We start from the raw sequence: 18,362 nt of genomic DNA on the forward strand, positions 1-18,362 counted from the left end.
TCCCAGATCTGGGCCAGAAAACGTAGGAGTCCAAAGTCAAAGCAGCTATTGAAAAATACTGAAGTTATGTTAAAAGGCTATGGGGGCAAATTTGTAGGTTCCCATCCAAGATGAGTCCATTTGAGCATCCATGGTATGTATTTAGGAGTGGGATGACCCTATTGGAGGACCAGACATCAGTGATGGAATATGGAAACAATACAGGATGCTGAAAGGCTCATCTCTACTACCCCGATCAACTGCTCTGTTAGCAAGACTTTCTCCTGGAGCTGCAGCTGGGCTGTGGTTGGCTCCAGAAAGGAACAGAGTCGGGGGTGTCCATGTGTCCATCCGCAGATGAATGGAGAAGCAGGGATAACACCAAAGAAAAAACATACAATCCTATTCATATCCCTTGGTTGTCAGAAAACCTTCAGTTCTTAGATCTCTCCACCCCATCTCACAGAAGTGTACCCCATACTCCCACCACAGGCACAATCCTTTAAGAATTCTTTCTCTCTCTGACTCATGAGATGGGGGCCCATGTGCCCCTTTCCATCGTGGGAGTAAGTTGCTTCTCAAGGTTGTGGTCTCCTTCATGTGCTCTCTGCTGCAGGATTCTTTCTCCCTCCATCCTATACTAGTCATCTCAGGGGAATCTTAAGGCAGCCCGAGGTGGAAGCCCCAGCACCTTACCGTGAGTCAGCTACTTCTCGTGACTTCTCCCAGCACTTGGCTTTGTCAGCTCCTGAGGAAAGCTCAGTTTGTCCTTGCCATCGTTTGGGAGCCTTGAACATGAGGGAGACCAAGGCCTGGCATAACTGCTGAAGCCAAGAGAGGGCACGGTGCTGACTGGGTCAGGCACTGTAGGATGTTTGAAGAGAGACACAGCCCTTGCATTCAAGGAATTTATAAAGACTGGGAAGGAGAGTGCATAAAAGTGAGATAGCCTTCTGTGAGTGGCACAAATCATAGCTGATTTGGAAATCAGAGTGCTTAACATACAGTGTACACTAAACCATTCACTAACCAACTGATTAATAAAGAATGGTAAACGTAACCAGTGGTGTTGCAAAGAAGAGTATATTCTGCCTTCTTCCTCCTGCACTTGTCATTCATTGCATCTTCGTGTTCTCTGTGTGGCTTCATTTCCCCCTTCTCTCTTCAATCCAGCTCTGTAGTTCATTATCTTCTCTCTCCCTTGAGAGTCAGGCCACTCTGATAGCTTTGCCTGTTGCGACTGTGCTAATGGAATGTGCCTGGCACCCACCGTTCCCTAGACTCCTGCTCCATGTCTTGTGTTATCATTTTCCGGCATCATGCTCAAAGCCTAGCTTCCCCGTGAGGCCCTTGACAACAGCTCCTCTTCTCTAAGATTTCCTCCACTGCCCCTAAGTGGGCAGCCTCACGCTCAGGTAGGACAGTTGACTTGAGCGAGCCCGTCAGTTGTGCGCCAGTGTGCATTGTTTGTATGCTCCCTGATGCGTGTTCATCTCATCTCACCATCTAGGCAGTTTACTCTTAGAGGCCAGGTTGGTCCGGGGTTTTGCGTTCAGTGGAGGACCCCAGAGCACACACCTAGAGGCTCAAGGGGGTCTTGCCGTGAAAAGGTTTGGAAGGATTTTAAGTGGTGCTGCAGAGTTGAGTGTTGGTGTTTGCACAGGGCAGTGATGTGGTTAAAATGGTGCTTGGGAGGGACTTTCTGGTGCACTGGGGAGCAGAGGAAGGGAAAGGAGCAAGCCAGCCCCTAGGGGCTTCCCCGCAGAGCTGAGGCAGGCCTAAAGGGGCCCAGAGGCCCTCCGCCTCTTCCTGAATTCTCATCTTCATCTCACTCCTTTCTCTTCCCGCCTCTCCCCAGGGCTCAGCTCCGAAGAGCTCCCCATCTCTGAGGCCGCTTTAAAGATTTTACAGCTGTCCCCATGGCCTGAAATCTCCCCCATGCACCTCTCCAAGTCACCTCTAGTTCATTCTTCAGTGCTCAAGTTAAATGCCAGTTTCATACAGGACTGTTCCCTGGTACTCCCGACTAGGCTAGGTCCCCCTGTTGGACAAAAATAAATTAATTTTGTAATTAGCTGTAATTAGTCTGTGGTATCACAGAGGCTTCTTGAAGACAGACATTGCATGTTTTGTCCACGGCTCCCTCCCCCGCACCAGACACAGCATCTGCACGGAGTGCGCTTTCAGCATGGGCCTGTGAGAGGCTGAGAGAATAGGGAGGCAGCTTGGCCCCTTCTGTGGTCCAGCTCACTCCGCAGGGGCTTTTATCTCTAGCTTGCTCTGGGCAGTGGACACTTGAGTGGATGCAATTTGATCTTGAGGGGGTCTTCTGGGGCGGATCAGCAGGCATTCTGAGGAGTTGGTCCCGCTGAGTGGCTGTCTTCAGGCAGAAAGAGCTCATGTGTTCTTATTTCCCAGGTGGAAAATGCCATACATAATCTCAAGTGCTATAAAATAATAATTACTTTAAAAATTGTAAGACACACATAACTTTAAAGATTTTTTAAAAAATTTATTTATTTGAGAGACAGAGATCACAAGTAGGCAGAGAGGCAGGCAGAGAGAGAGAGAGGAGGAAGCAGGCTCCCTGCTGAGCAGAGAGCCCGATGTAGGGCTCGATCCCAGGATCCCAGGATCATGACCTGAGCTGAAGGCAGATGCTTAAGCGACTGAGCCACCCAGGTGCCCTGACCGTCTTTATCATTTCTGAGTGTACAGTCGTGTTAAGCATATTCACATGGTCGTGCAAACAGTCTCCAAAACGTTTTCATCTTGCAAAATTGAAACTCTGTGTTCCTTAAACAACCCCCACGTCCCCTCCGCCGAGTCCCCGGTAACCACCATATGACTTTCTCCTTCTATGAATTTGATCACTGTGGATCTGTCGTTTAAGTCTAATCATGGAGTACTGGGGGGCTTTTCGTGATTGGCTTATTTCCCTTAACATAAGCAAGTCCCCAAGATTCATCTGTGTTGCAGCATATATCAGAATTTCCTTCCTTTTTGAGGCTGAACTGTAGTTCACCTTATATATACACCGTATTTTGTTTATTCATCTTCGGAGGGACACTGGGCTGCTTCTCCTCTTACTGTTAAGAATAAATGCTGCTATGAACATGCGTGCACAGAAGTCTCCGGGAGACCTTGCTTTCGCTTCTTTTGGGTTGAAGTGGAAGCTGGGTCATATGGTTATCCTATTTTTAATTTTTGGAGGAACTGCCATACTGTTTTCCATAAATAAGAACTTTTTAAAATTTAAAAAAAAAATGTGACAACTTTACCATATGGTGGCTCCTTCCCAGTCGTCCCCTTACAAGATCATTCATTTATTCCAACAGTCCTGCCATTGATGTTGGTGGCCTCAGTTGTTTCTTTTAGGGATGTCTTTGGAGTTTCTCATGCTGATATAAGAGAGCAGAGATAATAGTTTATATAGATTGCACTTTGCAGTTCTTGCCGTGATTTTGTGGAAATTCAGAGTTTGTGTTGCACAGGGGGCATCCACACAGATGATTTCATTAAACTCCCCAAGTAAGTCCACCTCTGTCTGGTCTCCCCGTGGCTAATGCTGCTTCTCCAACCAGCCTGCCATGCACTCTGATGGCCTTGTAGACTACGGGCAGCACCTTTTGGCTTCCGTGCTTCAACAGTCTTCTACGCTCTTTCTTCATGGTAGTGATGGAATTCCCAGGCATGTGGTGTGTGAGACTCTTTGTGTGTTATCGCTCTGCTCTCACTGGGGTGCCCCATGTGTCTTATTCTGGAACATGTGCCTTCCTGGAAGGCTCAGTGCTTCTGCGCAGTGTGCCTTCTGCCTGCCTTGTCTCAGGATCCTTCACGTTTTCACAGATGACCGCTTGTTCTGGAATCATCTCCTTGGCCTCTTACCCCCACCTCTCAGTCTGAGTTAGACGCAATTCAGTGGACCAGAATGACACCCCTGCTCCTCTGTCTTGTAATCGTCTCCTCATCTATCCTGACTTTGAACTCTGTGAGTACAGGGACTACGTTTTTTCTATATCCGTGTTTGGTACAAGGTAGTCACATATACATTGATGGGCTAAGTAGTGGTTTTCAGTGAGGAGGTCATGTCTGTACCCCCTCCAGGGACAGTTGGTGATGTGGGGGGATGATCTGGGCTGTCACACTGGAGGGGTTGCTACTGGTGCCTGGTGTGTCCAGGCCAGGGATGCCGCTACATTCTCTGGTGCCCAGGATAGCTCCCACAACAGAGAACTGCTCAGCCTGAGATGTCAGTAGTACTGGGCTTGAGTAGCTCTAGGGTGAAAGAATGAGGTGGGTCATTGTAGGATATTAGTGGGTGAAGCCCATGGCTCTAGCGGCCCTCACTGCAGTGTGATAATATCTACTCCCTATGTTACAGTTAAGTAGGCACAATGGTTCTAGATTGAGAGAAGTAACTGCCCCCAAGAAGCACTGGCAGTTTTTGTAAGGAGCATTTTGAGGTTCATCTCAATGATTTTATCACAGTGGCATTTCTTTTTTTTTTTTTTTTTTTAAAGATTTTATTTATTTATTTGACAGAGAGAGACCACAAGTAGGCAGAGAGGCAGGCAGAGAGAGAGAGGAGGAAGCAGGCTCCCTGCTGATCAGAGAGCCCGATGCGGGACTCGATCCCAGGACCCCAAGATCATGACCTGAGCCGAAGGCAGCGGCCTAACCCACTGAGCCACCCAGGCGCCCCTCACAGTGGCATTTCAAGTAAATGTCCCAGTAGCATCTAAAGAGCAGGGGCCAGACAAGCTGAGCATGTTGCATGATGAGAAATTGCTGGACCTCAAATGCCCGTAGAACTTCCATTCGATTGAAAGACACCATTGCACAGGAAGGAGCAGAAGCCCACTGAGCGGTCCTTGGTAGCTCTGGGCTATGAAGAATCAAACCAAAGACACTCGCCATTGAGTAGAAGGAAAGGATCCTGAGGTATACCAACGTCCAGTTTCTGCCTAGTATGCTGAAAAGCAGGCAGAGCGAGGGAAGGTGTGCAGACTGCAGGTGGGCTTGGAGCCTGTGCAGGGACCCCTTCTAGCTCAGCCTCTCCCCTGGAGCTGTGAACCAACCCCCTCTTCTGTGCTTCAGACAACATTGTGGCTTCTGCGTGTTTGTGACGCAGAGGGTGTAAAGAAAAAGTTTATAAATTCAATTCATTTTTGTCTTGCTATTCCCTTTAAAAAGCAGCACTGCTGGTTGATTTTAATCTTTTCGTATAATTGATTTTGAAGACTATTGCTTAAGAATTAATACAGTATTTAATTCATTACATTTAAATATTAACTGGAACATTTGAAATTTCATGACACTAAACATTTTCTCTGTCATTTGGGTTTTGAGAGTACTTAAAAACACAAAGGAATCTGAAATTCCTTATGAAAAATGAAGGTGTAAGTTTAGATTTATCTATCAAATAGAGAATTGATCAGGTATGGTTTATATTTTGATAAGCAATCACATTACTAAAGTCTCATTGTAAAACTGAAATCACACTTTTCTATTAGGAAACACACGACATTGATACTCAATGATATTCAAACTCACTATCTGTAGAGATTCCTGGTTGAGCTTATCACTGCCTGGAGATTGACATCCCTTGGCCTTCAGTGAGTTTATCGATGGTTCAACCAGTTTAGCTCAGTGTACATTCAACATGGAAATGAAATGTCTCCTCTTAAACTGTGACCATCTGAAACGGAAGACAACACACATGTGGATTTCTTGACTGTCCTGGGCACCCATTGACTAAGCTGTCCACCATACACATTCTTCATGAGAAGAGGAGAGAGAAAGGAGTCAGTAATTGCAGGCACCAGCTTTCTAAATGGTTTGCACAGTACTCAGGCCCACAGAGATTCTCCTTTGCATGCCCGTCTCCAGTTGGCCTCTGCAGCCTTTGGCTGTTTTCCCCTCTTGTTGGTCCCTGCAGCACTGCCTTGCTACTGCCTTGGTGAATGTCAAACACTTGCCACTTCCATACCCAGCATTTCTCTCATGCAAGCTGCACACAAAGGAGGCGGCCCAGGAGCTCAGAGAAACCACAGCACATCAGAAAAACAGACAGACAGGCCCCGAAGCAGTCAAGTGGCAGACCCAAGAGCACACGTGATGGTCTTTTCATGCATGTTCCTTGGCAAGATAGAGGACTGCTGGGCTATCTTTTGAGAACCAGTCAGAGTTCTTGATTCTACTCACGTCACCATTTTTCAGCAAGCATTTTTTTGCAAGGCTGGCCTACTTCTGAGGGTGCTGCATGGAGAGTCCCTCCCCACCCCGGTATCCTGCCAGGAGTTTCCAACACCTGCGTGCCTTCTCACACGTCTGCCTTCCGGAGCTCTCATCCGCATTCTCGGTATCCACAGGACTGTGCAGCTCATTCTGGTTTCAAGATAAAATCCCAAGTTCCAGATTTTTCCGAGACAGTATTAAATGTGTTTCTTGTTGTTTTTTTCATAATGTGAGCGTCACGAGATAGGTAATGAACTGTTATTTAGGATGTGAAAACCTGTCTGTCCCTTCATGTATAGAAATGCGGAGAAATGTTTATACTTCTCTGTCCTGTGGTCTGATTTTCCCTCTTCCAAGGGGTTACGGTTGACTTCAGTAGGACTCAAAAATCCTACCTGAGGGAAGCCGTTGGAACTACTGTCTTGACACAACATTCCACATGTGTCTGTTGAGTGACTGGATGGACGGACAGATGGATGAGGAATAGATGGTCAGATGGCCAAAGCTCTTCTCTCCTAGTCTGACAAAATGGATGAATAAGAGGGAGCTCTCTGTTAGCTCTGAAGCAGAGAAGGCAACAGTTGTTCAGTGCGCCCTGTCTTTTTAGAATAACCTAGAATCTTCTAATAGTCAAGAGCTAGTTAGGTTCCCAGAAACATGAAGAAGGGGGTTCTTTCCCTGAGCACAGATCCCCACATGGGGCATTTCCTCACAGCCAGAGGGAGCACGCTGGCCCACGGAGAACCATTCGAGCACATGGCGGATGTGTGTCAGAGACAGCACGCTACATTTAGCGGATTAATGCCTAATTCATTAGGCCACATACTCTGAGTATAGACGTTTGCTAAATTACTTGAAGCTTAACCTGAAAGCAGGAAAATTCAATTTACTTTAACCACATTGACAGTTTTACAATTTCCTGCCTTCTCTCTTCTCATATTGAATGTCATTGAACATAATCATTGTCCACCTGGATAGCTTATTATGTTTTTGTAGTGATGTTCTCAGGGAATGACTGGGACATGTTTATGCCTCAGAAAATGACCACACAAGTGACTTGATTTTTCATAGGGTGTTTTTGTTTTTGTTTTTTTTTTTTACTTTCTCAACTATTGTACACAGTCATTTAGCATGTCTTGTTACATTATTGTGGTCATTTGTACTCATTCCTCATTTCCCCTTCTAATTTCTGTGGTGGGCTAGGATACCATTAGGCATCTAATGTGCCACATAAATAAATTATGCCTAAAGTAAGAGCACAAAGCTTCCAACTGTTGCTCTGAGTGACTACCCTTCCAGTCAAGGTCATAACCTTTGTGTGTAGACTTGGCAGTCCAATCAATAGCTCCTCTTTTTTTTCTGAGCAACTCAAAGGAGACAATATTCAAGGAGACAGAATTCTTATTCAAATTCAATTCTTATTGCAAATTAAGCTATTATTTGGAAATGTGCTCTATCTGCAGGTAGGTAGACTTCCTAATTGTGAGCCCTAGAGTCATGGAGCTTTATCTAGCTGTTCAGGGGCTGTGTGGGAAGCATTGAGCTCTTTGACTCAGGACTGGTGCTGGAACCTTGTAATACGGAGAGATGCCACCCAGACTCACACCTCCTCCATCAGGGCTGGGTTCTGAGAGAGAGGGGATAGCATGCCTGGTTCCTGCTCCCCAAAATGCTGGACAGGAATCACTGAGGAAGGAGCTAGAAGCACAAAGAGGCCAGTCTGTAGAGGGAAGAGTTCCCTTTCCTGGAAACCATACGAGTGGAGAGGAGTTTCTCTGTAACAGCGATGTGTTTTGACTGCCCAGAAGACATTAAAATTTTTTTTCTTTTGAGTCCTTGGTTCTCCATCAGGTCGTGGCTGTGGTTAGGTAAGTAACTTGTAGGCAGAAAGAGATACATGTGCTTACCAGCGTGGAAGTGTGACTCATTTATGCTCCAGCTTCCTCCTTTTTTTTAAGATGAAAAAATCATTTCCAGAATCCTTCTGCAAAATTAGTTTGTGGAAGTATATGGATGAGGTTCCTTTATGAAATAGGCATCGGTAAAGTTTGAATCCCCAAGAGCGCCCTTCTTTATGTCTGCAGACAGAAGCCTTCAGAAGTGGATTATCCTCACTGGGCACCAGCATTATTTATGGGTAGGACCCGCTCAGCCAGAGTATTGATCTCTCCAGGCCACTTAAGAGATGGCCAGTAATACGCCATTAACCTGCAGTAAAAAGCCAGAGCAATATAAGATGGCACAGCTACTATGGAGAACAGGTTGGAGATTCCTCCAAAAATTAAACAGAGAATTGTTGCTTGATCTAGCAGTTCCACTTCGTGATATATATCCAAAAGGATTAAAAGCAGGTCTTCAAGAGGTATTTGAACACCCAAGTTCAGAGCAGCCCTATTCACAGTAACGGAGGGATGGAAACAAGCCAAATGTCCATCAATGGATGAATGGATAAGCAAAATGTGTAATGAATGAGCACAATATTGTTCAGCCCTATAAAGGAAAGAAATTCTGACCCATGCTGCGATAAAGGCTGAACCCTGAGGATGTTATCCTAAGGGAAATGATCCAGTCACAAAAGGACAAATACTGCATGATTCCAATGACATAAGGTACCTAGAAGAGTCAAATTCATAGAGACAGGAAATAGAATGTGGGTAGCCAGGGTTGGGGGAGGAGGAGATGGGGAGTTACCATTGAATGGGCATAAACTTGCAGTCTGGACTGATGGAGAAGTTCCAGAGATGGATGGGGGGCGATGGCTGCACAATGACGTGAATGTACTGAATGTCACCGACCTGTGCACTTACAAAAAGTTAAGAGGGTAAATTTTATCTTATATATTTTTTACCACAACAAAATTTTTTTTAAAAAGAGTGGGTACACTCTATGAGAGAGCCTGAGCTATGAACCTCAAGGAACAGAGGTGGGTTCCATCTGGGAGAACGGCGCGTGGTCTGGGTGTCCATGAAGACAGATTCTTCTAGATGGCGCCAAAACCCAACAAGTCCAGTTCTGTGAGCCATGCAAGTATATTTGTAATTGCTTAGTTCGTAACAGCATATTGTTTTTCATTACATTTTGTCAGGAAATTTTGGTAAAATGCATTGTTATACTACTAGACAATATTAATAATGTGTCAGAGAACAACATACAACTTTGCTTTGTCCAAGGATATAATTGTGAAAAATATGGCCTCCTATTAATTAGAAGTGTTATAATGATAAGTTCATTGAAACAAAGAAAAAAAGTATGATTTTCCTGAAACAAATAAACCTCTATTCAAAATCTGAATCAACCTAATATGGGGGGGTGGGGTGGAATCTTTGACAGAAATTAAAAGCCAATTAAAAACTGCTCATCATGACACATTTATTCCTAAATCCCTCTCCTCTCCTTGCATTCATACTTATAAAGGACAGAAAATCCTAGGAACTGATGATCTTTTGTTGACTGAGCATAATGATGTCAGAAGTAAAATGGCCTTGAAAGTAATTTTGAGTGGTATCCCTGGAAATGTACAATTGGAGGAGCCTGAGCAGAGCTTAATTACATGACATTAAAAAAAGATATTTGGTGTAGTGATCCGAAGAGGCATGTACACCCCAATATTTATAGCAGCAGTGTCCACCATAGCCAAACTATGGGAAGAGCCTAGATGTCCATCAACAGATTAATGGATAAAGAAGATATAGTTTATGTATACCATGGAATACTATGCAGCCATCAAAAAACCCCACCAAATCTTGCCATTTGCAACAACGTGGATGGAATTAGAGGGTATCATGCTAAGTGAAATAAGTCAATCAGAGAAAGACAATTATCATATGATCTCACTGATACGAAGAATTTGAGAAATAAGACAGAGGATCGTAGGGGAAGGGAGGGAAAAAAATGAAACAAGATGAAACCAGAGAGAGAGACAAACCATAAAAGACTTAATCTCAGGAAACAAACTGAGGGTTGCTGGGGAATGGGAGGGATGGGTTGGCTGGGGGATGGACGCTGGGGAGGGCATGTGCTATGGCGAGTGCTGTGAAATGTGTAAGCCTGATTGATTCACATACCTGTACCCCTGAACAAATAATACATTTTATGTTAATTTTTTTAAAAAGGGGATATTTGGGAAGATTCTAGATTCTCTTTGCAAGGTCTTCTGAAGGGAGAGCTTTTAAAGGAGGTTAGGGAATTTTGGGAAGGAATAATGTGCCATCTCTAGCATGTTGTAAAACTTTTCCTCTCTCCCTGGAAATTTTCAGTAAAATCGCTGTCTTTCATTATGGCCTGGTGAGGTCTCTGGGCTTTTGGGGAAGTGACAAAGTGCCAGTGGTTTTTTGTAAAAAATGAGTCAAGGGCCTTTTCTCACCTGGGTTGCAAACTAGATACTGAACCTCATTGTAACTTCTTGCCTTCTCTTAATTTCAACACTACCAAGCCAGGGCTGCCTCTATATTTGTGAGGGTAAACTGAAAAGTACCTCTTCTTACTGTGGCAAGTCAGTTTCTTTCCAAATGAATTATCCCAATATCCATATGTAATCTTTTCTCTCTCACCTTCCCTAGCCTTCTCTTCCTAATACCTGAGGGCTTCTTACCCCATTTATTTCTAATATAGTTTGAATGGAAGCTTCCTTATGGAAATGGAACCCTCAGTATTGGGTTAATCAGCGCTAGCTGACACAGCAGTTAAACCCCCAAATCTCAGTGGTTTAATGAATCAAAGGATTAAGTTCTCACTTCTAGTACATGTCCATCTCAGATTGGTAAGGGCCTTGTTCCAGAGTCACCAGGTACCCAGGCTGCAGGAAGCTCTGCCCTCTTGCAGATGAAATGTCTTAGAAATGTGGCCTCTGAGATTGCCAACTAAAGAGAAGCATGAGATGGAGGAAGCCCTAGCTCATAACTGTCCAGGCTTTGATGCAACGCCAGCCGCTTCTCCTCATCGTCCATGGGCCAAAAGTAGTCACATGACCCTAGCCTGACAGCAAAGGAAGCTGGAAAATGCAGGGGCCCCGTGTTTAGTGAGCACAAATTCTCTCTGTGGCCCCACTAACCAGAGTACTACGAAGCCCATGTTACATTATAATTTAAACAACTTTGAATATAATTTGTGTCTGACAGGATGCTAATCTAGTCTCAGGACATTTGCTGCGTTTTAGTCTTCCTTTACCAGTTTCTTCAAACTCACTCTCTAGCTTTAGTCTGAATTTTTTAGACCTGAAATATATAGACATGCTAAGAATAAGTGCTGGGGACTACTGGTGGCCCCTGTCTCTCTTTCTCTTTTAATTTTTCTCTGTATTCCTCAAAGTTCATTCCAGCTTCTCCTCAGGAGGTCTGTGTGTAAATGGGAAACTTATCTGCTTCCAGGTAGGGAACCTGACTTTATTTCTCTCTCTTGCTCATTATCTATTGTCATCATCTATCTAATTTGTTTTACTTAATCTCTCATTCACTTATTTATTAATTTATATTTATTTGTGGACCTTTTTCCCGTGAAGTAAAAGCAAGTCAGTGTAGTTTTCCTTTTTCTTTATTCTTTTTGTGTGGCCATGTTGTTTATGGAACAGTCTTACCTAGATGATGGACTGTTGTGGGACCACGGTGGGTTGGGCCATGTTGTCCACAGGCCCATCAGGTTCAGGTTGAAGGAGAGACTATACTTATCACTGGATGATTTCTTGAGATCCTTTAGTGAGGTGCATTGATAAAAGCGTCTTGCTTTTTATTGAGGCTGTCCCTCATATTACCTTGAGACACTGGGATCTATTTCAATCTCCAAAGATAAGAATTTAGTTTAGGAAGGAGTAAAGAACCTGCGGTTCTCCATGGTCCTGGGAGAGAATTAGGATGCTATGTGGGGGAGCCTGCAGAATGGGACAGTTGCTTGGATCCTAGTGATTATTTTTTGTTTCCTGAGGGGATTGGACAGAACTGAACTGAACTTTACCATGATCTCTACGCTCAGATCCTTTTACACTAATGTAACTATCTTCCTTTTGGAAGCAATGTGCCATTTTTTAAAAGTTTTTTATTTATTTGACAGACAGAGATCACAAGTAGGCAGAGAGGCAGGCAGAGAGAGGAGAAAGCAGGCTCCCCACCGAGCAGAGAGCCTGATGTGGGGCTCGATCCCAGGACCCTGGGATCACGACCCGAGTCGAAGGCAAAGGCTTTAACCCACTGAGCCACCCAGGCACCCCCGGTGTGCCATTTTGTGGCTCCTTGCCTGCATTAAACCACTAGGGAAATACATGTCCTGATAGTGTTAGCCTACAGGAGAGCAGAAAAGGAAGGGAGGGAGGAAGGAAGGAAGGGGGGAGACGTTACATTAACCTTTCTCCTTCCTTCTTCCCTCTGTTCTCAACAAGACTTTTTGTGCTTTGTTGAAGGAAACAACATCTCAAAGGCCTTTCTTCTGGCTTTGCTACAAGCAGACGTGCAGGAAAGCCAGACCAGGCTCGGGAAAGAACTCTTAGGACATGGGAAGGCTGAGTGTAAAACACCCTTTTTTCTGTGGGACTCCTGCCTGCAAACGAAATGTTGGGCATCCACACAATTCGTACCAGAACCTGAGAAACAAAGATTTTTAAAACAACCTAAAAAGATAGCAGCTCTTTCTCCTTGGGCATCACAACCAGGAAAACTTGTAAAGCCAATAAAATTTGAGATCTTGCCCAGTTTGTATTCAGTGAATAGTCTGACAGTGCTTTCAGATTTAATACAAAAGAACATCCTGCAAATGCATGAATTTTTTCTTTCTTTTCTCCTCTTTAGGCTTTTCCTCCAAATGCTATCACTGCGTTTTTTTACTGCAGTTCAGTGACTGTATTCTTCACAATCATCAAACTGGTCAGTTACCGTCTACACCTCATGTTCGATAAAGGAGAAGTAATTCAGCAGAAGCCCTCTAGAAAGAAAGAAAAGCCAAATAAAGACAAAGAGGCCAACAAGGAACATATAACCAATCACAAAATTCCAAGGTAACCTTTCTATTCATGTGTTGGTTCATAATTTAAATGTTTTAGTTTTGGTTAAAAAAATTTTTTTTTTCATTTACCAGTTGTTTATAAAAATACACCAATATGGACAGATACAAATATGTACATTTTTCTTCTCTTGGAGCATACACTTAAGCATAAAATTGATATTGATAATCAAGATGATTTAGCTATTAATGTGACCTTATACCGTGCTCTGGAATTCACTTGCATTAGGCTTAACACAGCAAAATATTTTACTCCAGCATTTTTATCTTGTCATCTAAGTGCTTAGTGCATGCCAGAGTAGTTTCAAAAAGAATATCTGTGTTTGTTAATATTGAAGTAATACACTGCCCAGAGCTGAAACATCAAGTGATTCTTGAATGTCATTGTCACTATTCTTGCCCTTATTTCTGACAGTTCCTTTAGAAAGCATGTCTTATTTTAAAAGAAGATCCATTATTCTCCCTTACAAACAGCATTTGAATACAGTGAATATTACAAAATAGAATCTAGGGAAAGGAGTTGGTTTGGGACAATGTAAAGTCCTAGTTCACTTTGATAACATCACTGCTCTGCTTCTCTGTGCTTTAGCAATAACAGGCAGATTAACAGCGGCAAAAAGGAGGAAGCTCTTCCCAGCCTCTCCACGCCTCCGCTTCGCTGCAGCTCCAGGGGCCAAAACATAAACTCTCACCACTCCTCTGGGCCACTGGTCAGTGTGTGTTTTTTCCGTTTCTTGCTGTTCTTGTTGCACAGTGTTGATCCTGCCTAGAATGGGAGTGTGTGCAAAGGTAGAAATTCTAGTTGTGGATACTGCCCTCGTGCTGGTAGTGTGCCACATCTCAGAGTGCAGAAGTGACGTCAGGGGAGCCCTTGGCCATGAAATGAACACTTGGCAGGTGCTGGACACACCACACCTGGGCTGGTCTGCTGGCTGCCCTACCCTGCCGGGCCTGTGGCTCTGTCCCGAAAAGCGGATCAGCCGACCTTGACTTCTTTCCTCCTCTCCTGCCTGTCTTTCGCTGTCTTCCCCTGGGATCAGCTGTGTCACTCTGCAGTAAATCGCACCCGTCTCTTGGGAAGTCAATAAACCCCTTTGCTCTGGATGAAACTTACAGGGCTTTATTCACGTCATACAGAGTTGTACATTCTTCTCTCTCCTTTTTACCTCCTTAATTATCAAACGCCTTTTATCATAGTGCAGTGGTCTTGTTGAGAGATCTGCACTTACCTGTATTTTGTATTCGGTTTTGCTCTCCATCTGATGAGAAGCTGACTCAGAGAGGACAGTGTATCGTCTCTTCCCCACTTGCCGTTTGGAAAACCAGCCACTGCCGCTCCGTGTCTGCTGACTGCCTGGAAATGGGCACTGAGCTGAGTCTCCTATTGATTTTTGTTTTTTCCATTTTTTAGGAGTTGCCGGCGCAGGAAACAGTGGAAGATCTCCAAGGTAGAGTATTTATTGTCACCATTTAATAATTGATCACAGCATTATCTTCAGTGACGTGAAAAAGAACTTCTGGAAAACAGAACGTCAGGAAATTAATTTAAAATAAGAACCATACCTAAGACTGCATGGTTGTATTTCAACTTCATTTCTTCCACTCTTAACTATAATTACTTCTCACATCAAGTCTACGTTTCGATTATAATGTTTTTCAGATCCTTGGTTATTGTCCTTTCTCCGGTGTGTGTTTATTTCATATGGCTCAAAATAGCAGATAAAAAGTAGAATTAATTTACTATTGACGTAAACTTTTTATTGTGGTACTTACATTGAAAAATGACAGAAGAAATGTTATTGCATTTGTATACTGCATTTCCTTCAAGCTACAAATTTTATTTCTGGAAATTTTCTTTTAAGCCCTGAGATTTTTATTTTCCTTTTTCACAGAGATTTCATTTTATTATCTTTCGATTGCCTTCAGAAGACTCAGAAAACAGTGTATAGAAGTGTTTAGAGGTCCACTCTCTGCATTTTTATTTTCTTCTAGCAATCCTACTAAGAGAAATTTATGCTCTAAGTTTTGAAAGTAGCATAAAATTTTATCTTCAGGAAAACAGCTGGAATTAGCACTTGGATCTGAAAACTTAAATGATGTTCCTTTTGTCATTACTCAGCATTCCACGATAATGTGTAAAGGTTTGTTCAAGTTCTTTTTTCTATATTAGTACTACCAAAAGAAGAAGTGAGCTTTAGTTAGGTTTCAGATATGTTAGTTACACACAAAGTTCCATAACAATGTTATTTTATGTCCATTTACACACACACACTCGCATTGTTTTGTCATATTCCACTACTTACTCCAGCTCCAGCTATTAACAGCATTACTCTGCATCCTTTCACTGTTCTGGGCTTTTGACTCCACCATTCCAACGGAAACAATCCCTTCTTCCCTTCCTTGTGCTAGGAATTACAGTCGAGACTTGGCATGTTTCATTTCATTCTGAGTCATACCGAGTCAACTGTACGGGTGACATTTAGAGCCACAACTGTCTGCCAAGTCCAGTGTTTTCTCAACAACACTGCATGAGAGCAATTTTCTTTTCCTTAGGCCAGTTTTGTAATAGGCACAATGGCGTTCTTTTTTAAACAGGTCTCTTGAGTTATAACACAGATGCCATACCAGTCACCCATTCAAAGATTATAACTCAACGGTTTTAGTATATTCACTGAGTTGTGTATCCCTCACATCGTCAAATTCAGAATATTTCCGTTACCTAGAAAAGAAATCCCACACTGCTTAGCCATTCTCCTCAATCTCCCCGTCTTCTCCAGCCCCAGGCAACCACTATTGTATTTTCTGTCTCTATGGATTTACCCATTCTGAACACTTCATATAATGTGTGATCCCTTGTGACTGGCTCCCCTCAGTTAGCACAATCTGTGTTGTAGCTTGCATTGGTGCTTCCTTTCACTTTATTGACAAATAATATCCCATTAAAGGGCTATACCGTGTTTTATTTATCTGTTCATCAGTTGATGAACTTGGAGTCCTCTGTACTTTTTTTGCTATTATAAGTAATGCTTCACTGAACATTCATTCTAAGATTTTGTGCGGATATATATTTTCATTTTCTTGGATATATACCTAAGAATGCCATTGCTAGATCATGTAGTACCTGTGTTTCACCATTCGGGGATCTACCACTTTTAGAAGGCAGGTGTGTCCTTTTACATGCCCATCATCAATACATGAAGGTCACAATTTCTCCATGTTTTTGATGCTACTTGTTATTGACTATGTGTTCAAATATAACCATTCTTGTGGGTATGAAATGGTATCTCACTGTGGCTTTGATTGGTTTGAAATTACTATTATTATTTTTAAAAGATTTTATTTATTTCTTTGACAGAGAAAGAGAGCACAAGTAGACAGAGAGGCAGGCAGAGGGAGAGGAGAGCAGAGAGCGGGGAGCAGAGAGCCCAATGCGGGGCTCGATCCCGGGACTGTGGGATCATGACCCGAGCCAAAGGCAGATGCTTAACCAACTGAGCCACCCAGAAGCCCCTGATTTGCATGAAATTAGTCATTTTTCTAATGACTAATGACATTGATGTTCCATGATCATCATTATCTTTAGAGTAATGCCTATTCTAATCTTTTGTCCTGTTTTTAATCAGGTTCTTTTTATTGGTGAATTGTAAGAGTTCTTTATATATTTTAGATACAAGTCCCTCATCAGATAGATTTGCAAATATTTTCCCCACTCTGGGTTTTCTTGTAACTTTGTTACTGGGGTCCTTTAAATTACAAAAGTTTTTAGTTTTCATGAAGTCCACTTTATTGTTTTTGTTATTGTTGTTACTTGGACTTTTGGTGTCACGTATAAGAAACCATTGCTGAATCTGAGGCTGTGAAGATTTATTCCTATGTTTTATTTTAAGAGTTTTATAGGATTAATTCTTTTGGTCAGGTCTATGATTCATTTTGAGTTAATTTTTGTGTATGATATGAAGTTGGGGTTTGACTTATTTCTTTTGCATAAAGTTTACCAGTTGTTTTAGGATCATTTACTGAACAGACTATTTCCCTCCTCCCCGCCATTAACCTTGTCCTGGCACACTATTGAAAATCAATTGACCGTAATGACAATAACGGTTTATTTTTGGACTTTCAGTTCTGTTCTTTTGGTCTCTATATCTACGATTATGCTCTCATCGTACCAGCTTGATTGCCGTTGCTATGTAATAAGTTTTAAAATCAGGAACTGTGACTCCTCTAACGCATTTTGGCTATCCTGCGTCTTGTACATTGCCATGTACATCAATTTCTTAAAAAAAAAAATCTGGGATATTATAAAGATTGTATTAAATCTTTAGAAAAATTTGAAGAATTGGCATCTTAACAGCAGTACATTATCCAGTCCATGGGTTTGGGATGTCTTAACATTTATTTGGAACTTTGAATTCTTTTGACGATATTTTGTAGTCTTCAGTGCACAGGTTTTGTACTCTTGTTAAATTCATTCCTAAGTATTTTTTTAGATGCTGTTATAACTGGGGTTGTTTTCTTAATTTTGTTTTAGCTTGTCTATCACTAGTGTATGGAAATTGAATTGGTTTTTGCACACTGGTTTTTATATTGTACAAACTTCCTGAATGTTTATTAGTTCTAAGTTTTTTAGTGGAGTCCTTAGGATTTCCTATGGACAGAGTGATATCACCTGTTAATAGAAATCTTTGGCTTTTCCCTTTCCAATCTAGTTGCTTTGTATTTATTTTTCTTGACTAATTGCCCTGTGTACAATTTCCAGTACAATGTTTATTGGATGTTGTGAGAGTGGACATTGTTGCCTATTTCTTATCTTATGGGATAAATATTCAGTCTTTTACCATTACATATGATGTTAGTTTCGAGTATTTAGCCTGTATCAGGTTGAGGAAGTTCTCTTCCATCTCAGGTTGTTGAATGTTTTTGTCATGAGAGGGTACTGGATTTTGTCAGAGGGTTTTCTGCGTCTAGTGACATAATCATATAGTTTTGTTATAGTGTCTTTCTTGACAAATATTGCTTAGTAACATGGTATGTTTTTACAGTTCAAGTGTTAAGGATAGAAAACAAATGACTATATCTGGGTGGATTTCATTGCTAAGCGATATCTCAGTGGTCATTTTAGGCCACCTATTTTTCTTGGTTTTCCAGGTAGGAAATTCATT

General features: G+C 42.4%; 1 protein-coding gene across 2 annotated transcripts in view; it reads left to right on the forward strand.

Annotated features, from left to right (window-relative positions):
* Positions 1-18,362, forward strand: part of PCNX2 (pecanex 2) — a 313,350-nt gene that overhangs the window by 39,634 nt on the left and 255,354 nt on the right. For both annotated transcript variants that reach the window (XM_059397306.1, XM_059397305.1), the window contains exons 2-4: positions 12,993-13,198; positions 13,793-13,913; positions 14,615-14,651. In XM_059397306.1, coding sequence (XP_059253289.1) covers positions 13,089-13,198; positions 13,793-13,913; positions 14,615-14,651 — 268 coding nt within the window. In that variant the 5' untranslated portion in view covers positions 12,993-13,088. The remainder of the gene's footprint in view (positions 1-12,992; positions 13,199-13,792; positions 13,914-14,614; positions 14,652-18,362) is intronic.

The sequence above is a fragment of the Mustela nigripes genome, chromosome 4 (assembly GCF_022355385.1).
Source record: "Mustela nigripes isolate SB6536 chromosome 4, MUSNIG.SB6536, whole genome shotgun sequence".
NCBI lineage: Eukaryota > Metazoa > Chordata > Mammalia > Carnivora > Mustelidae > Mustela > Mustela nigripes.